The sequence below is a fragment of the Anolis sagrei genome, chromosome X, assembly GCF_037176765.1.
Source record: "Anolis sagrei isolate rAnoSag1 chromosome X, rAnoSag1.mat, whole genome shotgun sequence".
In the NCBI taxonomy this organism is placed as follows: Eukaryota; Metazoa; Chordata; class Lepidosauria; order Squamata; family Dactyloidae; genus Anolis; species Anolis sagrei.
This window is the reverse complement of record NC_090034.1, coordinates 61,636,574-61,657,410: the sequence shown is the minus strand read 5'-3', so window position 1 is coordinate 61,657,410 and position 20,837 is coordinate 61,636,574. Positions and strand designations below refer to the sequence as shown.

Below are 20,837 nucleotides of genomic sequence, written 5' to 3'. Positions count from 1 at the left end.
CAGGAAGGGCATCATTAATCTAATCCCTCCCAACAGATGGCCACCCATCTGCATAATAATAATAATAATAATAATAATAATAATAATAGTGGGAAGGGACCCCAAAAGGTCATCCAGCTCCACCCTTTTCATGTAGGAAGGGCACCCTCTAACCCCTCTCGAGAGATGACCATCGAGCCCTTACATAATAATAATAGTAATAATAATAATAATAATGGGAAGGGCCCCCCAAAAGATATCCAGCCCCAACTTTTCCATGCAGGAAGGGCACTCTCCGATCCCTCCCAACAGATGGCCATGCAGTCCTTAAATAATAATAATAATAATAATAATAATAATAATAATAATTGGAGCCCCACCCTTTCCATGCAAGAAGGGCAAAATCCAATTCCTCCCAACAGATGCCCACCTAACTCTTACATAATAAAAATAATAATAGTAATAATTATTATAATAATGGGGACCCCCAAAGGCCATCCAGCCCACCCTTTCCATGCAGGATCCTTCCTGACAGATGGCCACTCAGCCCTTACATAATAAAAATAATTGGAAGGGAACCCAAAAGGCCATCCAGTCTAAACCTTTTCATGCAGGAAGATACTCTCTGATCCCTCAATAAGAAGAAGAAGAAGAAGAAGAAGAAGAAGAAGAAGAAGAAGAAGAAGAAGAAGAAGAAGCAGAAGAAGAAGAAGAAGAAGAAGCAGAAGAAGAATTGAAAGGGACAGCCAAAGGCCCTCCAGTTCAACCCCATTAGTCTGTGAAGTTAGGCACCATGCAATCTCTCTGGACAGATGGCCAGGCAGCCATGGATATAACTGACAGAGATATAGATATAGATATATCTCAGATCCTAGAGTTGGAAGGGACCCCCAAAGGCCATCCAGCCCCACTCTTCTAATGCAGGAAGGCCACCTTTTGATCCCTCCCGACAGATGCCCATGCAGCCCTTACAAAATAATAATAATAATAATAATAATAATGGGAAGGGACCCCCAAAGGCTATCCAGCCTCACCCTTTCCATGTAGGAAGGGCACCCTCTGATCCCTCCCGACAGATGGCCATGCAGCCCTTACAAAATAATAATAATAATAATAATAATAATAATAATAATAATGGAGGGAAGGGGCTCACTCTTGTCCAGGAAGCTGCGGACGGTGTTTCCTTGGGGGAGGCCGTGCCCCTTGGTGACCCCGTCATCCCCGGCCACGGCCCGGTAGAGGTCCAGCATGAACTGGGGGGCTTCGGACCCCAAGGCAGTCTGCAAGAGGAAGAAGAAGAGGCAGCAAGGAGCAGGCCTAGCCATGGCAAGACAGAGAGAGAGGCAGAGAGAGGGTCTGCCTTGAAGTGGGGTCTCCTTCCTTCCTCCCTTGCCTTGGGCTTATAAGGCTCCCCCCAAGCAGTCCTGGATGGCCCTGCTAACAGGGTGCGAAGGCCTCTCTCTGTGGGGGGCTAATGGGGCAAACAGGAGGCCATTAGCAGGACAAGGGACCCCCAGGGGGAGGCATTATGGCCAACACGACCCCAATCCACAAGGCCCAGGAAGGCCCACCACCAGGCACATACACCAGGCACATACACGCACAGCACAGGTGACCATTTAGGGAAGAAAGAGAGAGAGAGGGATAGGTAAACATAGACACACAGACAGAAAGATAAATACATGGATGGATGGATGGATGGATGGATGGTTGGGCAGATGGCTATATAGAGGGATAGATGGAGGGATAATAATAATAATCATCATCATTAGGTTCTTGTAGGTTTTTTCGGGCTATAGGGCCATGTTCTAGAGGCATTTCTCCTGACGTTTTGCCTGCATCTATGGCAAGCATCCTCGGAGGTAGTGAGGTCTGTTGGAAATAGGAAAGAACCTAGTGATTCCACCCAGTGATCCCTACAAGAACCTAGTGATTCCAGCCATGAAAGCCTTCGACAATACAATCATCATCATCATCATCATCATCATCATCATCATCATCATCATTATCATCATCTATATAAATAAAAATGCAATGTTAGTTCGTGCTACCATCAGAACTCAAAAACCACTGGGGGAATTGACGCCAAATTTGGACACAAGACACCTAACAGTCCAGTTTATGTCCTCCATTCAAAAAAAATGATTTTGTCATTTGGGAATTGTTGTTGCTGGGATTTATAGTTCACCTACAATCAAAGAGCATTCTGAACTCCACCAATGATGGAATTGGGCCAAACAGAGCACACAGGGCTCCCATGACCAACAGGAAAAAAAAAACTGGAAAGGTGTGGTGGACATTGACCTTGAGTTTGGGAATTATAGTTCACCCACGTCCAGAGAGCACTGTGGACTCAAACAATGATGGAGATGGACCAAACTTGGCACAAAAATTCCATGTGCCTAAATATGAACACAGATGGAGTTTGGAGGAAATAGACCTTGACATTTGGGATTTGTAGTTACTGGGATTTATAGTTCACCTACAATCAAAGAGCATTCTGAACTCCACCAATGATGGAATTCAACCAAACATGGCATACAGGAATTCCATGACTAACAGAACACACTGGAAGGGTTTGGTGGGCATCAGGCCCGTAGCCAGGATTTCGATTTGGGGGGGGGGTGAGTTTTTTTCAGGGGGGGGTTCGGGGAGGCTGAGTTTCTGAGGGGCGGGGGGCTGAGTCTGAGTGAAAGAGGGTCTACCCTAGCAAACCTTTTGTATCATTACCCCAATACCCCCATGCATAGATATATTGAGTATGGTGAACAGATCATGATATGAATAAACATAACAGTTTAAATAATACACCAGTAAGGCCTTTTCGCGAACCACCATGAGAATTTCAGGGGGGGGGGGGCTACATGCCTGGTGGGCATTGACCTTGAGTTTGGGAGTTGTAGTTCACCTATATCCAGAGAGCACTGTGGACAATGATGGATCTGGACCAAACTTGTCACAAAAATTCCATATGCCTAAATATGAACACAGATGGGAGTTTGGAGGAAATAGACCTTGACATTTGGGATTTGTAGTTACTGGGATTTATAGTTCACTACAATTAAAGAGCATTCTGAAACCCACAAATGACAGAAATGGGGCAAACTTCCCACACAGAACCCCCATGACCAACAGAAAATACTTAAGGCCATCCAGTCCAACTCTCTTCACCAGGGCAAGAAAATGTAACCAGAGCCCTCCTGACAAAGAGCCATCCAGTCATAAATATAGATAGATAGATATGATTCTCTCTCACACACACAGATATAGTATTATAGATTTGAAAGAGACCCTTAAAGAAGGACAATGATATGTTGCATATTCCAGAGTAGGCAAACCAGACACTCTCCACATCAACACTGACAAAGAAACAACAAGAAATACTGTTTACCATAAGCATAAAGAAATTACATATATTAGAAACCAACACTTTCTCATTACTTTATTTTCCAGATCACCAGACTGGGCCACAGCAATGCGTGCCAGGGGACAGCTAGTAATAATAATAATAATACTTTATTTGTACCCCGCTACCATCTCCCCAAGGGACTCAGTGCGGCTTACATGAGGCCAAACCCACAGCACATCAATAAAAAAAAGGCAATAACAAATAGTCAATACAAAACAGTTAAAATAAACTCAAAAACAGAAAATACACAATAAGCAATAAACAATAACAATATCAAGAACATACAGCGTTTAAAACCTATGGCCGGGTCAATTGTAATAATTAAAATGTAAAATTTAAAAATGCTGGGCATAAACAAGGTAGGGTAAACTAGGATAGGATTTTCAGAGAAAGATGAGGGCGTGCAGACAATCCTAAATCAATATTAAAGTGCATTTGAGGACATATTGCTAAGAGTTTTCCTTATTCTGGGAAGGCACACTGGAACAACCATGTTTTCAGGCTCCTCCTAAAGACTGCCAGCGTTGGGGCATGGGTGATGTCCTTAGGGAGTGAATTCCAGTTGAGGGGCCACCACCGAGAAGGCCCTCTCCCTTGTCCCCACCAATCGTGCCTGCGAAGGAGTTGGGAGCGTGAGCAGGATATCTCTAGATGATCGAAGAGATCGTGTGGGTTCGTACGCAGAAATGCGGTCGTGCAGGTAGGCAGGTCCCAAACCGTTCAGGGCTTTGTAGGTAAGAACCTGCACCTTGAATTGGGACCGGAAAATGAACAGCAGCCAGTGGAGCTCCTTAAACAGGAGGGTTGACTGCTCCTTGTAAGAAGCACCAGTTAGTAACCTGGCTGCCGCCCGTTGTACCAATTGAAATTTCAGGGCCGATTTCAAGGGCAGCCCCATGTAGAGTGCATTACAGTAATCCAATCTGGAGGTGACTAAGGCATGGACCACCCTGGCCAGATCCAACTTCACGAGGTACGGTCACAGTTGGCGCACGAGTCTTAATTGTGCGAAGGACCTCCCGGCCACTGCCGACGCCTGAGCTTCAAGCGTAAGTGATAAATCCAAGAGGACTCCCAAGCTGCGGACCTGTGGCTTCAGGGGGAGTGTAACCCCGTCCAGCACAGGTTGCCATCCTATACCATGATTCGATTTACGATGGACCAGGAGGACCTCTGTCTTGTCGGGATAGATCTTCAGCTTGTTCCTCCTCATCCAGACAGCCACAGCGGTCAGGCACTCGTCCAGCACTCGAGGGGCTTCCTTGGAGTTAGGTGGAAAAGAGAAGTAGAGCTGCGTGTCATCCGCGTAGAGATGGCATCCAACTCCAAAACTCCGGATGCCCTCTCCCAGCGGTTTCATGTAGATGTTGAAAAGCATGGGGGACAGAATAGAGCCTTGCAGGACCCCACAGGACAAAGGCCAGGGGTCCGAGCAGGTGTCTCCCAGCTTCACCATCTGGGAACGACCCTCCAGGAAGGACCGGAGCCACGACAAAGCCGTGCCCCCGAGACCCATCCCGGAGAGTCATTCAGAAGGATACCATGATCGATGGTATCGAAAGACAGACAGACAGACAGAGGGATACATAGAGGGATGGATGGATGGATGGATGGATGGATGGATGGATGGATAGATGGATGATAGACAGATAGTGGGACAAGGTTTTTGGACAGTCGGGGCAACGGCCCCCCCAAGAGGCTCAATGGGAAGGGATTGGGGCAGGGCCCAATCCCCACTGCCAGGAAGGCCCTCCACCCAGCACACACTCCCCATACACAGACGTACACTGGTCCATTTGGGAAAGAGGGATAGATGGGTAAATAGACAAATAGGTATCATAGATAAAATAGAGAAGACAGATAAATAAATAAATATAATATATTGATAAATACACAATAGATAAATAGTCTGCAGTCTGGGGGTCCTCCTGGACTCAGTGCTGACGCTTGAGGTTCAGGTGTCAATGGTGGCCGGGAGGGCCTTCTATGCACAGTTAAAGTTTGTGTGCCAGCTGTGACTGTACCTTGGGACGCCTGACTTGGCCACGGTGGTCCACGTCTTAGTTACATCCAGAATGGACTACTGTAATGCCCTCTATGTGGGGCTGCTTTTGAAGACAGCTCGGAAAGTGCAGCTAGTGCAAAGGTCAGCTGCCAGATTATTAACGGGGGGCAAGCTATAGGGATGGAAAGATACATAGAGGGATAGATGGATAGATAGATGGATAGATAGATAGATAGACAGACAGACAGACAGACAGACAGACAGATAGAGAGACAGATAGACAGATAGACAGACAGATAGATAGATAGATAGATAGATAGATAGATAGATAGATAGATAGATGAATAGACAGATGGATGGATAAATAGATAGATAACATACATACATACATACATACATACATACATACATGGGATAGCTAGATACCATGCTCCTCCTAAAGCAGCTCCACTGGCTCTCAATAAGTTTCTGGGCCCAATTCAAGGTGGACGGGATTACCTATAAAGCCCGATATGCTTCAGGTCCAACCTATCTTCGAGAACATATCTCCTTCTACGAACCGACGTAGGCCTTAAGATCTTCTTTCAGTCTCACCACCATCTCAAGCACGGTTAGTGAGGACAGGAGAAAGGCCTTCTTGGTGGTGGCTCCCCAGCTCTGGAATGCCCTCCCTAAGGAAGTTAGATAAGCTCACTGGTTGTGATTGTTATTTTTGGAATTTGTTGTCGGGCATCAAATTGTTGCTGGCCGCTCAGAGTCAGTGCCCTTCGGGGTGGAAAGGGAGGGAGAATAGGGTGGTAAATACATACATAAATGAAGTCAAAGCCATGGTATTCCCTGTAGTAACCTACGGATGTGAGAGCTGGACCTTAGGGAAGGCTGAGCGAAGGAAGATCGATGCTTTTGAACTGTGGTGTTGGAGGAAAGTTCTGAGAGTACCTTGGACTGCGAGAAGATCCAACCAGTCCATCCTCCAGGAAATAGAGCCCGACTGCTCACTGGAGGGAAGGATACTAGAGACAAAGTTGAAGTACTTTGGCCACATCCTGAGGAGACAGCAAAGCCTAGAGAAGACAATGATGCTGGGGAAAGTGGAAGGTAAAAGGAAGAGGGGCCGACCAAGGGCAAGATGGATGGATGGCATCCTGGAAGTGACTGGACTGACCTTGAAGGAGCTGGGGGTGGTGACGGCCGACAGGGAGCTCTGGCATGGGCTCGTCCATGAGGTCATGAAGAGTCGGAGACGACTGAACAAATGAACAACAACAACAAAATGAAGAGATGGGGGAGAGATAGAAAGGTAGGTAGGCAGGTAAAGAAATTGATGGAATGATAGATGGATGGACTGATGGAAAGATAGAGAGATACATACATACACACACAGAGGGATAGATAAATGGATGGATGGATAGATAGATAAATAGAGGGATAGATGGATGGGTGGATAGCTGAATACATAGAAGGATGGATAGAGATAGAGAGTGAGGGAGGGATAGATAGAGAGATGGATGGATAGACAGATAAATGATGGATTGACAGATAGATGATGGATGGACAGAGATAGAGGGATGGATGGATGGATAGGTAGATAAATAGATGGATGGATAAATAGATAGATAGATAGATAGATAGATAGATAGATAGATAGATAAATAAATAAAGGGATAGATGGATGGGTGGATAGCTGAATACATAGAGGGATGGATAGAGAGATAGTGAGGGAGGGATAGATAGAGAGATGGATGGATAGACAGATAAATGATGGAGTGACAGATAGATGATGGATGGACAGACATAGAGGGATGGATGGATAGGTAGATAAATAGATGGATGGATGGATAAATAGATTGATAGATAGATAAATAGAGGGATAGATGGATGGGTGGATAGCTGAATACATAGAGGGATGGATAGAGAGATAGAGAGTGAGGGAGGGAGAGATGGAGAGATGGATGGATAGACAGATAAATGATGGATTGACAGATAGATGATGGATGGACAGAGATAGAGGGATGAATGGATATGTAGATAAATAGATGGATGCATGAATAGATTGATAGATAGATAAATAGAGGGATAGATGGATGGGTGGATAGCTGAATACATAGAGGAATGGATAGAGATAGAGAGTGAGGGAGGGATAGATAGAGAGATGGATGGATAGATAGACAGATAAATGATGGATTGACAGAGATAGAGGGATGGATGGATGGATGGATAGGTAGATAGATAAATAGATAGATAGATAATACATATATACATAAATAGTTGGATAAATAGATGGATGTATAGACTAAGACAGAGGGATAGATGGATAGACAGATATATACAAAGATAGACCGAAAGATAAACATATACTGATAGAACAATACAAAGTGATAGAAAGAATATAGATACACAGATAGATAAATACAAAGATTATTGGGTGCCAAAGAAGCTCAGCCAAGGCTTGGACTTGGATGGGAGGCTGGTAAAGAATCAATAAACACTAAGGATTTTTTTTAGAGGAAAGGAGGATGGAAGTGGCCCAAAGGCTGCTCAGGCTGTGATGTGGAATGGGAAGAAGGCATTTCCTCCTTCCCGACAGACAAAGCCAAGCACTTCCTCCCCCATCAATCATACAGTGAATGGCAATCAGCATCTAGGGCAAGGGCAGGGGAAGGGGTCATGCCAGGTCACGGAAGGAGGTCGCCCAAAGAGAAATGTAATACAATGTAATATCATATTATATAATAGGGGACCTCCATAAATTCCCTCAATGGCTCAAGACAAGTCCTTTGCTTATTTATTTATTTATTTATTTACAGCCAATCGGGGACTCAAGGCGGTAGAAGGTAGCTTAGAAGGACTATTATATTATATTGGCCCAAGCCAAGTCCATTTCCCAGAAGGATTTGCAAAACAAAAGGACAGGAAGGAGATCATTGCAAAAGTCAAGGGGCCAAAGGCATATTGCAGAAGGGACCTCCAAAGGCCATCTGGACCAAGGCAAACCAAGCCACCCACACTTGCCACTGAAAGCTTCCAAATGAGGCAGAATATATATATTTCTATACTAGCAGTCCACTGCCACGCGTTGCTGTGGCCCAGTCTGGTGATCTGGGAAAATAAAGTAATGAGAAAGTGTTGGTTTCTAATATATGTAATTCCTTTCTGCTTGTGAGTAAACCGTATTTCTTGTTGTTTCTTTGTCAGTGTTGATGTGGAGAGTGTCTGGTTTGCCTACTCTGAAACATGCCACATATCATGGTCCTTCTTTAAGGGTCTCTTTCAAATCTGTGATACTATATCTGTGGGTGTGAGAGAGAATCATATCTATCTATCTGTATTTATGACTGGATGGCTTTTTGTCAGGAGGGCTCTGATTTTCTTGCCCTGGTGAAGAGAGTTGGACTGGATGGCCTTAAATATTTTCTGTTGGTCATGGGGATTCTGTGTGGGAAGTTTGCCCCATTTCTGTCGTTTGGTTCAATTCCATCATTGGTGGAGTTCAGAATGCTCTTTGATTGTAGGTGAACTACAAATCCCAGCAACTACAACTCCCAAATGTCAAGGTCTATTTCCCTTAAACTCCATCTGTGTTCATATTTAGGCATATGGAATTTTTGTGTCAAGTTTGGTCCAGATCCATCATTGTTTGAGTCCACAGTGCTCTCTGGATGTAGGTGAACTACAACTCCCAAACTCAAGGTCAATGCCCACCAAACCCTTCCAGTGTGTTCTGTTGGTCATGGAAGTCCTGTATGCCATGTTTGGTTGAATTCCATCATTGGTGGAGTTCAGAATGCTCTTTGATGGTAGGTAAACTATAAATCCCAGCAACGACAATTCCCAAATGACAAAATCTTTTTTTTTTTTGAGTGGAGGACATACATTGGACTGTTAGGTGTCTTGTGTCCAAATTTGGTGTCAATTCCCCCAGTGGTTTTTGAGTTCTGATGGTAGCACGAACTAACATTACATTTTTATTTATATAGATTTCTCTCTAGACCAGTGTTTCTCAACCTTCCGAATGCCGCGACCCCTTAATACAGTTCCTCCTGTTGTGGTGACCCCCAACCATAACATTATGTTGGTTGTTGATTCAGAATTGTCATTTTGCTACTATTATGGATCGTCATGTAATCCAGGATGGATTTTCATTCACCGGACCAAATTTGGCACAAATTCCCAATACACCCACATTTGAATACTGGTGGGGTGGGGTGGGGGATTGATTTTGTCATTTGGGAGTTGTAGTTGCTGGTATTTACAGTTCACGTACAATCAAAGAGCATTCTGAACTCCACCAATAATGGAATGGAACCAAAAGTGGCACACAGGACTCCCATGACCAACAGAAAACACTGGAAGGGTCTGGTAGGCATTGACCTTGACTTTTGGAGTTGTAGTTTGCCTACATCCAGAGAGCACTGTGGACTCAAACAATGATGGATGTGAACCAAACTTGGCACATATACTCTAATATGGCAAATGTGGTGGAGTTTGGGGGAAATAGACCTTGATATTTGGAAGTTGTACTTGCTGGGATTTATAGTTCGCCTACAATCAGAGCATTCAGAACCCCACCAATGATAGAATTGGGCTAAGCTGCCCACACAGAACACCATGACCAACAGAAAATACTGTGTTTTCAGATGGTCTTTGGCGATCCCTCTGACACCCCCTTGCGACCTCCCCCATGGGAGAAATTTATTATCATCTTCATAATCATCATTATTATGAAAAGTCTGCACTTGGCAGGGATTGGAGAATATTATTATTATTATTATTTTACTGACACAAAAGCACAGTATGTCACAGCAAACGAGATATATATGATGGATTTCGTATCACAAGATCACAAGTCAAACACTTCCCAAGCGTCTAGGCCTGTGTGATATATTTTTGAATGATGCGCGCAGATCCAAGTAAGGTGGCCTTTTGCAGTTGACAGATCATGATTTTGTTAATGTTTATTGTTTGTTTATTATTATTATTAATAATAATAATAATAATAATAATTTTTAATCTGTACCCATTATATTTGGCCCGGCCCTAGTTCTATTGTGTTATGGTGTATTGTTTTTATTGTTTACTGCTATTGTTTTATTGTTTGATTTGCTTTAAGTTGTGTATTGTTTATGCTATGTTTTGAGGCCTTGGCCTGTGTAAGCCGCATCGAGTCCTTCGGGAGATGCTAGCGGGGTACAAATAAAGATAATAATAATAATAATAATAATAATAATAATAATAATATAGTATTATTATTATTGGGTTGTTGTAGGTTTTTCTGGGCTATATAGCCATTTTCTAGAAGCATTCTCTCCTGACGTTTTGCCTGCATCTATGGCAAGCATCCTCAGAGGTAGTGAGATCTGTTGGAAGTAGGAAAAAGGGTTTATAAATCTGTGGAATTACCAGGGTGGGACAAAGGACTCTTGTCTGTTGGAGCTAGGTGTGAATGTTTCAACTGACCACCTTGATTAGCATTTGATGAACTTTGATTTTATTGTGACGACTTGGCCATTGTAATTTTATGACTGTATTTTTGTACTTTAATGTTTTAGTGCATTATGGAATGTGATGTTTTTAAATGATTGTGATACTGTTGTTGGAAACCAGTCTGAGTCCCTCTATTTATTTATTATTTATTTCTAAATAAATAATAAATAAATTGATGGCTTGGCAGGGCCTGGGGCAATCTTTTGTTGAGAGGTGATTAGATGTCCCAGATTGTTTCCTCTCTGCTGTTTTGCTGTTGTAATTTTAGAGTTTTTTTTAATACTGGTAGCCAGATTTTGTTCATTTTCATGGTTTCCTCCTTTCTGTTGAAATTGTCCACATGCTTGTGTATTTCAATGGCTTCTCTGTGTAGTCTGACATGGTGGTTGTGAGAGTGGTCCAGCATTTGTGTTCTCAAATAATATGCTGTGTCCAGGTTGGTTCATCAGGTGCTCTGATGAACCAAATTATTATTATTATTATTATTTGTAGAAGCCTACCCTGCCAATGAGGTTGGCTCTTTTCCAGCCACAGATCCAGACTTTGACGGCAGGCCTTTTAAGCTAATTGCTTCTAATTATTATTAGCATTTGGGAAGGAAAGGTGTGAGACAGAGGGGAAAGAATAGAGGATTATCTCCCTATAGGATCAAATCCACAAAGACAGGGCCTGCCTCTCACATCCGCTCCAGACTGTAGTCCAAACTTCTCAGAGAGATGCCTCTGCTTTGCTTTTAGGAGCCTCTATCATATATAATGATCTATAATACAATTTAAGACAATTTAATAGAGCATAATTTAATAAACGATAATCTCATTGAGACCATTGAAAACAAATACAAAATGATAACAATATTTGTGTGCAATGAAATGAGCTGGCTTGGCGGTGGGACCCGAGTTGAAGCCTTCATCCACAAGGAATTCCCTTGCTGCCAATGAAAGGCGCCTTCACAAATGAATCCATTCATTGACCTCGATGTGGGGCTCCGTGGATATAGACAGAAGAGTTGCAAAGTCTGTTTCACTTCAATGCATCCTGCTTCCTTCTCTCCATTCAGTCCAATGTCCCTGAAACCAGGCAAAAGGAAGAAGATTGAGGAACCTGTCATGGAGTATTATTATTATCTATATATATAAAAATGCTCTGTGCATAATGAGTTCCTTAAAAACAGAAGAACCAACAAACGAAATCACACCAAATTTGGCAGCAAAACATCTTACAACACAAGGAGTGACCATCACTCAAAAATTATGATTTTGTCATTTGTGAGTTGTAGTTTCTGGGATTTATAGTTCACCTCCAATCAAAGAGCATTCTGAACTTCATCAACAATGGAATTGAACCAAACTTGGCACACAGAACTCCCTTGACCAACAGAAAATACTGGAAGGGTTTGGGAGTTGTAGTTCACCTACATCCAGAGAGCACTGTGGACTCAAACAATGATGGATCTGGACCAAACTTGGCACAAGCACTCAATACGCCCAAATACGAACACAGATGGAGTTTGGGGGAAATAGACCTTGAAATTTGGAAGTTGTAGTCACTGGGAATCACAGTTCACCTACAATCAAAGAGCGTTCTGAACCCCACCAACGACATAATTGGGGCAATCTTCCCACACAGAACCCCCATGACCAACAGAAAATACTTAAGGCCATCCAGTCCAACTCTCTTCACGAGGGCAAGAAAATGTAATCAGAGCCCTCCAGACAAAGAGCCACCCAGCCATACATATAGATAGATATGATTCACAAACACACAGATATAGTATCATAGATTTGAAAGGGACCCCTGAAGAAGGACAATTATATGTTGCATGTTCCAGAGTAGGCAAACCAGTCTGCACATCAACACTTACAAAGAAACAGCAAGAAATACTGTTTACCTACAAGCATAAAGAAATTACATACATTAGAAACCAACACTTTCTCATTACTTTATTTTCTAGATCAACAGACTGGGCCACAGCAACGTGTGGCAGGGGACAGCTAGTCATTATTATTATTGTATATTATGATCTAAAATCGTTATACAAGAAGATGAAAGATGTGGCAGAGAGAGAGGATGTTGTCCAAACTATATAATACATACTAGCCATCCCCTGCCACATGTTGCTGTGGCCCACATGGGAGTTCTGTGTGGGAGGTTTGGCCCAATTCTACCGTTGGTGGGGTTCAGAATGCTCTGTGATTGTAGGTGAACTATAAATCCCATTAACTACAACTCCCAAATGTCAAGATTCTATTTTTCCCAAACTCCACCAATGTTCACATTCGGGCATACTGAGTATTCGTGTAGAGTTTGGTCCAGATCCATCATTGTTTGAGTCCACGGTGATCTCTGGATGTAGCTGAACTACAACTCCAAAACCAAAGGACCCTGCCCACCAAACCCTTCCAGTATTTTCTGTTGGTCATGGGAGAACTGTGTGCCAAGTTTGGTTCAATTCCATCGTTGGTGGGGTTCAGAATGCTTTTTGATTGTAGGTGAACTATAAATCCCAGCAACTACAACTCCCAAATGAGAAAATCAATTTTTTTGAGTGAAGGACGTACATTGGGTTGTTAGGTGTCTTGTGTCTAAATTTGGTGTCAATTCGTCCAGTGGTTTTTGAGTTCTGTTAATCCCACAAACTAACATTACATTATCCCCATGTGGGCCACAGCAACGCGTGGCAGGGGATGGCTAATAATAATAGGTAAAGGTAAAGGTTGTCCCCTGACATTAAATCCAGTCATGTCTGACTCTGGGGTGTGGTACTCATCTCCATTTCTAAGCCGAAGAGCCAGCGTTGTCCGTAGACACCTCCAAGGTCATGTGGCCGGCATGACTGCATGGAGCGCTGTTACCTTCCCGCCGGAGCGGTACCTATTGATCTACTCACATTTGCATGTTTTCGAACTGCTAGGTTGGCAGAAGCTAGGGCTGACAGCGGAAGCTCACGCCGCTTCCCAGAATCGAACCTGCGACCTTTCGATCAACAAGCTCAGCAGCTCAGTGCTTTTAACCCACCCCGCCACCGGGGGCTCCATTATTATTATTACTAATAATAATAATAGTAATAATAATAATAATCTTTATTTATACACCGCCACCATCTCCCCAAGGGACTCAGAGCGGCTTACATGAGGCCAAGCCCAACAACACATCAATAAAAACAAAAAGCAATAAACAAAAAACAATAAATACAATACAATTAATATAAATCACATCTAAACAATAACCAATAAACAGTAACACACAAGGATTAAAAAACCTGTGGCCGGGCCAAATGTAATAGTAATAGCATGAACCAGGTAGGATATATCTGGTATAGAGTTTTAAAAGAGATGAGGGAGCGCAGTCAATCCTAACCCAGTAGTAAAGTGCATTCTGAGGACATATTGCTGGGAATCTTCCTTATTTTGGGAAGGCACACCGGAACAGCCACGTTTTCAGGCTCCTCCTAAAGACTGTCAATGTTGGGGCATGCCTGATGTCCTTGGGAAGTGAGTTCCAGAGTCCGGGGGCCACCACCGAGAAGGCCCTCTCCCTTGTCCCCACCAATCGCGCCTGCGAAGGAGGTGAAAGCGTGAGCAGGGCCTCTCCAGATGATCGAAGAAATTGTGTGGATTCGTACACAGAAATGCGGTCACGCAGGTAGGCAGGTCCCAAACCGTTCAGGGCTTTGTAGGTAAGAACCTGCACCTTGAATTGGGACCGGAAAATAAACGGCAGCCAGTGGAGCTCCTTAAACAGGAGGGTTGAGCGCTCCCTGTAAGTCGCACCAGTTAGTAACCTGGCTGCTGCCCGTTGTACCATCGAGCCAGGCATTGTCTCCCATTCTGTCTCTTTGCATTTCCTTTTTTTCTGCCTAAGTGGAGTCACTTGCACTTAAATATTATTGTATTTATTAATTTATTATCATAGTTAATCTATTCCAAAATGTCCAAACGATCTGATACATTTCTATCTATATAAATAAAAATGTAATGTTAGTTCGTGCTACCATCAGGACTCAAAAACCACTGGGGGAATTGACACCAAATTTGGACACATTTATATCCAAAATTGATTTTGTCATTTGGGAGTTGTAGTTGCTGGGATTTATAGTTCACCTACAATCAAACAACATTCTGAACTCCACCAATGATGGAATTGGGCCAAACTTAGCATACAGGGCTCCCATGACCAACAGAAAAAACTGGAAGGGTTTGGTGGACACTGACCTTGAGTTTGGGGATTATAGTTCACCCACATCCAGAGAGCACTGTGGACTCAAACAATGATGGAGATGGACCAAACTTGGCACGAATATTCCATATGCCCAAATATGAACACAGATGGAGTTTAAGGGAAATAGACCTTGACATTTGGGAGTTGTAGTTGCTGGGACTTATAGTTCACCTACAATCAAAGAGCATTCTGAACACCAATGATGGAATTCAACCAAACATGGCATATGGGACTTCCATGACCAACAGAACACACTGGAAGGGTTCGGTGGGCATTGACCTTGAGTTTGGGAATTATAGTTCACCCACACCCAGAGAGCACTGTGGACTCAAACAACGATGGATCTGGACCAAACTTGGCACAAATATTCCATATGCCCAAATATGAACACAGATGGAGTTTAAGGGAAATAGACCTCAACATTTTAGGAGTTGTAGTTGCTGGGATTTATAGTTCACCTACAATCAAAGAGCATTCTGAACTCCACCAATGATGGAATTGAACCAAACATGGCATACAGGACTTCCATGACCAACAGAGCATTCTGAAACCCACAAACGACAGAAATGGGGCAAACTTCCCACACAGAACTCCCATGACCAACAGAGAATACTTAAGGCCATCCAGTCCAACTCTCTTCACCAGGGCAAGAAAATGTAATCAGAGCCCTCCTGACAAAGAGCCATCCAGTCATAAATATAGATAGATAGATATGATTCTCTCTCTCACACACAGATATGGTATCATAGATTTGAAAGAGACCCTTAAAGGAGGACTATGGTATGTGGCATGTTCCAGAGTAGGCAAACCAGACACTCTCCACATCAACACTGACAAAGAAACAACACGAAATACTGTTTACTCACAAGCAGAAAGGAATTACATATATTAGAAACCAACACTTTCTTATTAATTTATTTTCCAGATCACTAGACTGGGCCACAGCAACGCGTGGCAGGGGACAGCTAGTATATAATATAATATATTATTATAATCTAAAATAGACAAGACCAGAAGGTGAATAATGTGGCAGAGAAATAAACTGTCCAAACTATGTAATACATTTATGATCATCATCATAATCTAGACAATAGTATTAATTATGTGTTGTCGAAGCCTTTCGTGGCCAGAATCACTGGTTTGTTGTGAGTTTTCCAGGCTGTGTGGCCCTGTTCAGGAAACATTCTCTCCTGCTGTTTTGCCCACATCCATGGCAGGCACCCTCAGAGGTTGTGAGGTCTGTTGGTAACTAGGAAAATGCGGTTGATATATCTGTGGAAAAATGTCCAGAGTGGGAGGCAAGAAAACAGGGGAATTCCAGACAGGAAACAATCAGGTCTAGCTATCACCTCCCAACCAAGGATTCCCCAGGCAGGAAGCAGCCAGACTTTGAAGCTGTAAGGTCATTCAATGTTAATCAAGGTGGCCAATTGCAACATTCACTCTTGCCTCAAGCAGACAAGAGTCCGTTCTCCCACCCTGGACATTATTCCACAGGGGGTGCCTCCAGGCAACAAAGGCCAGGCTCCCTCTATGCAGATTCCCCTCACTGATTGATTTTACAGGTCATTTAATGCTACTTACGTTGGCCAATGGCAACATTCACACTTGCCTCACACGGACAAGGGTTCTTTCTCCCATCCTGGACATCATTCCACAGGTATATATATATATAAACCCAGAAAATGTTAACCATTTCCGCTACCTTGGCAGCCCCCTCTCCACCAAAGTCAACATCGACACCGAAATACAACACCGCCTGAGCTCTGCAAGTGCAGCATTTTCTCGAATGAAGCAGAGAGTGTTTGAGGTCCAGGACATCCGTAGGGATACCAAGGTGCTTGTCTATAAAGCTATTGTCCTCCCAACCCTGCTCTATGTCTGCGAAACGTGGACTGTCTACAGACGTCACATGCAACTCCTGGAACAATTCCATCAGTGCTGCCTCTGGAAAATCCTGCAAATCTCTTGGGAAGACAAGCGGACAAACGTCAGCGTGCTGGAAGAAGCAAAGACCACCAGCATTGAAGCGATGGTCCTCTGCCATCAACTCCGCTGGGCCGGCCACGTTGTCTGGATGCCTGACCATCGTCTCCCAAAGCAGTTGCTCTACTCCGAACTTAAGAATGGAAAACGGAACGTTGGTGGACAGGAAAAGAGATTTAAAGATGGCCTCAAAGCCAATCTTAAAATCTCTGGCATAGACACTGAGAACTGGGAAGCCCTGGCCCTTCAGCGCTCCAGCTGGAGGTGAGCTGTGACCAGCAGTGCTGCAGAATTCGAGGAGGCATGAGTGGAGGGTGAAAGAGAAAAATGTGCCAGGAGGAAACCAATGCCTGGAAACCAATGCCTTCACCGTGGGAGAAGATGCGGGTCAAGAATAGGGCTCCACTGCCTCCTACGAATCCACAAAGAAACCCATCATGGAAGACCATCTTACTCGTCCAACGAGGGATCGCCTAAGTAAGTAAAGTAAGTAAGTAAGTAATATATAAACCCAACTTGCCCAGTTTCCAACAGACCTCACAACCTCTGAGGAAATGACAGGAGAGAATGCTGCTGGAACATGGCCAGGCAGCCCAGGAAACTCACAGCAACCCAGTATTGACTCCAATGGGCCGCTTACCTTCCAGGAAGGCAAATTCGTCCACGGCTTCAATGGCGTTGTCTGCAGGTGAGGCATAAAACAAAAATGGAATTAATAAGGAGGTATTATTATTATTATTTCTGTATTATTATTATTTCTGTATTATTTCTCACCCAAGTCCTTCCTCTGGAGGGTCTTCCTCTTGCCTTGCTGGGCAAAGATGAAGGCGTCCTTGGCAATGGTCTCCACAAACAGCTCCTGCAATATATATAGAGAGAGATAGAGATTGTTATTATATAATATTTGTATTATATTATTTATTATAGCATCATGATACATTGTATTATTATCTATGTATAAAAAATGCTCTATTCGTTTTGAGTGACATCCTAACTCAAAATCCGCAATTATGCTGCCAAATTTGGCCACAAGACACCTACTAATGCAAGGAGTTATCATCACTGAAAAAATTGATTTTGTCATTTGGAAGTTGTAGTTGTTGGGATTTATAGTTCACCTACAATCAAAGCGCATTCTGAACTCCACCAATGATGAAACTGAGGGTTTGGTGGACACTGACCTTGAATTTGGGAGTTGTAGTTCACCTACATCCAGAGAGCACTGCGGACTCAAACAATGAAGGATTTAATGTATTGTCGAAGGCTTTCATGGCTGGAATCACTAGGTTCTTGTGGGTTTTTTCGGGCTATAGAGCCATGTTCTAGAGGCATTTCTCCTGACGTTTCGCCTGCATCTATGGCAAGCATCCTCAGAGGTAGTGAGGTCTGTTGGAATTAGGAAAATGGGTTTATATATCTGTGGAATGACCAGGGTAGGACAAAGGACTCTTGTCTGTTGGAGCTAGGTGTGAATGTTTCAACTGACCACCTTGATGAGCATTTGAAGGCCTGGCTGAGCCTGGGAAAATGTTCTGTTGAGAGTTGTTAAGATGTGCCTGGTTGTTTCCTCTCTGCTGTTTTGCTGTTGTAATTTTAGAGTTTTTTAATACTGGTAGCCAGATTTTGTTCATTTTCATGGTCTCCTCCTTTCTGTTGAAATTGTCCACATGCTTGTGGATTTCAATGGCTTCTCACAAACTTGTCATGAATACTCCATATGCCTGAATATGAACACAGATGGAGTTTGGGGGAAATAGAGATTTGAGAGTTGTAGATGCTGGGATTTATAGTTCCCCTACAATCAAAGAACCCCACAAATGGTAGAATTGGGCCAAACTTCCCACACAGAGACACCCATGACCAACAAAAATACTGTGTTTTCTGGTGTCCTTTGGTGAGCCTTATGACACCCCCTATTTAATAGAATACCAAGCTTGAAAACTTTGTGTTCTGTTTGTTTGTTAAAAAATGAAACACAACTGTTTGGTCTGCTCCTGACACGATAAATAAATAACCCAGTGATTCCGGCCATGAAAGCCTTCGACAATACAATAAACATGCAATTCTTCAAAAAGTGAAAACTGATGAACCAGCCTGGACACAGTATATTATTTGAGAACACAGAAGTGCTGGACCACTCTCACAACCACCATGTCAGACTACACAGAGATGCCATTGAAATCCACAAGCATGTGGACAATTTCAACAGAAAGGAAGAAACCATGAAAATGAACAAAATCTGGCTACCAGTATTAAAAAACTCAAAAATTACAACAGCAAAACAGCAGAGAGGAAACAACAAGGCACATCTTAACACCTCTCAACAGAAGATTTTCCCATGCTCAGCCAGGCCTTCAAATGCTAATGAAGGTGGTCAGTTGAAACATTCACACCTAGCTCCAGCAGGGAAGAGCTCTTTGCCCCACCCCAGCCATTCCACAGATATATAAACCCTTTTTCCTAATTCCAACAGACCTCACTACCTCTGAGGATGCTTGCCATAGATGCAGGCGAAACGTCAGGAGAAAATGCCTCTAGAACATGGCCATATAGCCCGAAAAAACCCACAAGAACCTAGTGATTCCAGACATGAAAGCCTTCGACAATACAGTGAAAACTTTCCCAAACTTTTCAAGGAAAGCACGCGCGCCCCCTGTTGGTGAAACAACGCCACCCTCTCTTCAGCCACGCCCCCTGCACCCTGGTATTGGCCACGCCCACAGCGGCGAGATTGGCCAGCATTAAAAAGCGCGCGGGGGTAGCCACGCCCACACGCAGTCTCCGCCTACCGGGAGCAAACGAACGCTCTGATTGGCCAGGCGATTGCCCCCTTCCACCCCTCGCATGCGCAGTCTCAGTCTCACCGTAGCGCGGGCCAAGATGAAGACGGCTTCTTGGCTGGCGAGGCTGACATCCGGGTCGGCTTTGACCAGCGCTTTCACCCGGGACAAAGGCAAGCGAGCCGGGCGGGCCGTTGCGGTAGTGGGTGGCGCCTCCGGTTCTTCGCTGGGAAGCGCCGCCGCGACATTTACCTCAGGAACCGCTGCTGCCATGTTGGCCGCTACTGCGCCTGCGCCACGCGGTACGCAAATCAAGGCCTCAGGCCCCGCCTTCATGCCGCGGGAAGCCACGCCCCCTCTGCCCGGCTTTCACTGGCCCTTCCCGCCAAAGCTCTCTAGGGGGAGTCAGAGAGCTCTAGGGAAGAAAAAGATCACAATAATAATTATATACCCTAACATAGAATATTAATATAATAATAAATATAATAATATAATATATATATATATATATATATATATATATATGCATAACACCATATAATATTAATATAATAAATATATAGTAAATATAATTACTTTATCGTTTATCAAAGAATCAAAGAGTTGGAAGAGACCTCATGGGCCATCCAGTCCAACCCCATTCTGCCAAGAAGCAGGAATATTGCATTCAAATCACCCAGGACAGATGGCCATCCAGCCTCTGTTTAAAAGCTTCCAAAGAAGGAGCCTCCACCACACTCCGGGGCAGAGAGTTCCACTGCTGAACGGCTCTCACAGTCAGGAAGTTCTTCCTAATGTTCAGATGGAATCTCCTCTCTTGTAGTTTGAAGCCATTGTTCCGCGTCCTAGTCTCCAGGGAAGCAGAAAACAAGTTCGCTCCCTCCTCCCTGTGGCTTCCTCTCACATATTTATACATGGCTATTATATCTCCTCTCAGCCTTCTCTTCTTCAGGCTAAACATGCCCAGCTCCTTAAG

The 20,837-nt window shown here is 43.7% G+C and overlaps 3 protein-coding genes across 3 annotated transcripts in view; 1 reads left to right on the top strand and 2 right to left on the bottom strand.

Moving 5' to 3' along the window:
• Positions 1-1,657, bottom strand: part of LOC132780268 (bone morphogenetic protein 2-like) — a 22,681-nt gene extending 21,024 nt beyond the window's left edge. Inside the window, exon 1 of the mRNA XM_060783879.2 lies at positions 1,133-1,657. Within this exon, the coding sequence (XP_060639862.2) occupies positions 1,133-1,304 (172 nt within the window). The 5' untranslated portion in view covers positions 1,305-1,657. The remainder of the gene's footprint in view (positions 1-1,132) is intronic.
• Positions 1,658-11,658: 10,001 nt separating this feature from the next.
• On the bottom strand, positions 11,659-20,157 carry POLE4 (DNA polymerase epsilon 4, accessory subunit). The gene is made up of 4 exons (XM_060784756.2): positions 19,946-20,157; positions 17,856-17,940; positions 17,722-17,763; positions 11,659-11,944 (listed from the first exon to the last, which is right to left on the bottom strand). Exons 1-4 carry the CDS (start codon positions 20,132-20,134, stop codon positions 11,931-11,933), a joined length of 330 nt encoding a protein of 109 aa, XP_060640739.2. The 5' UTR covers positions 20,135-20,157; the 3' UTR covers positions 11,659-11,930.
• The window catches only part of LOC132780894 (excitatory amino acid transporter 5-like), a 43,232-nt gene continuing 42,316 nt past the window's right edge, over positions 19,922-20,837 (top strand). The window contains exon 1 of the mRNA XM_067473606.1: positions 19,922-20,034. The gene's annotated coding sequence lies outside the window, so the exon portion shown is untranslated. The remainder of the gene's footprint in view (positions 20,035-20,837) is intronic.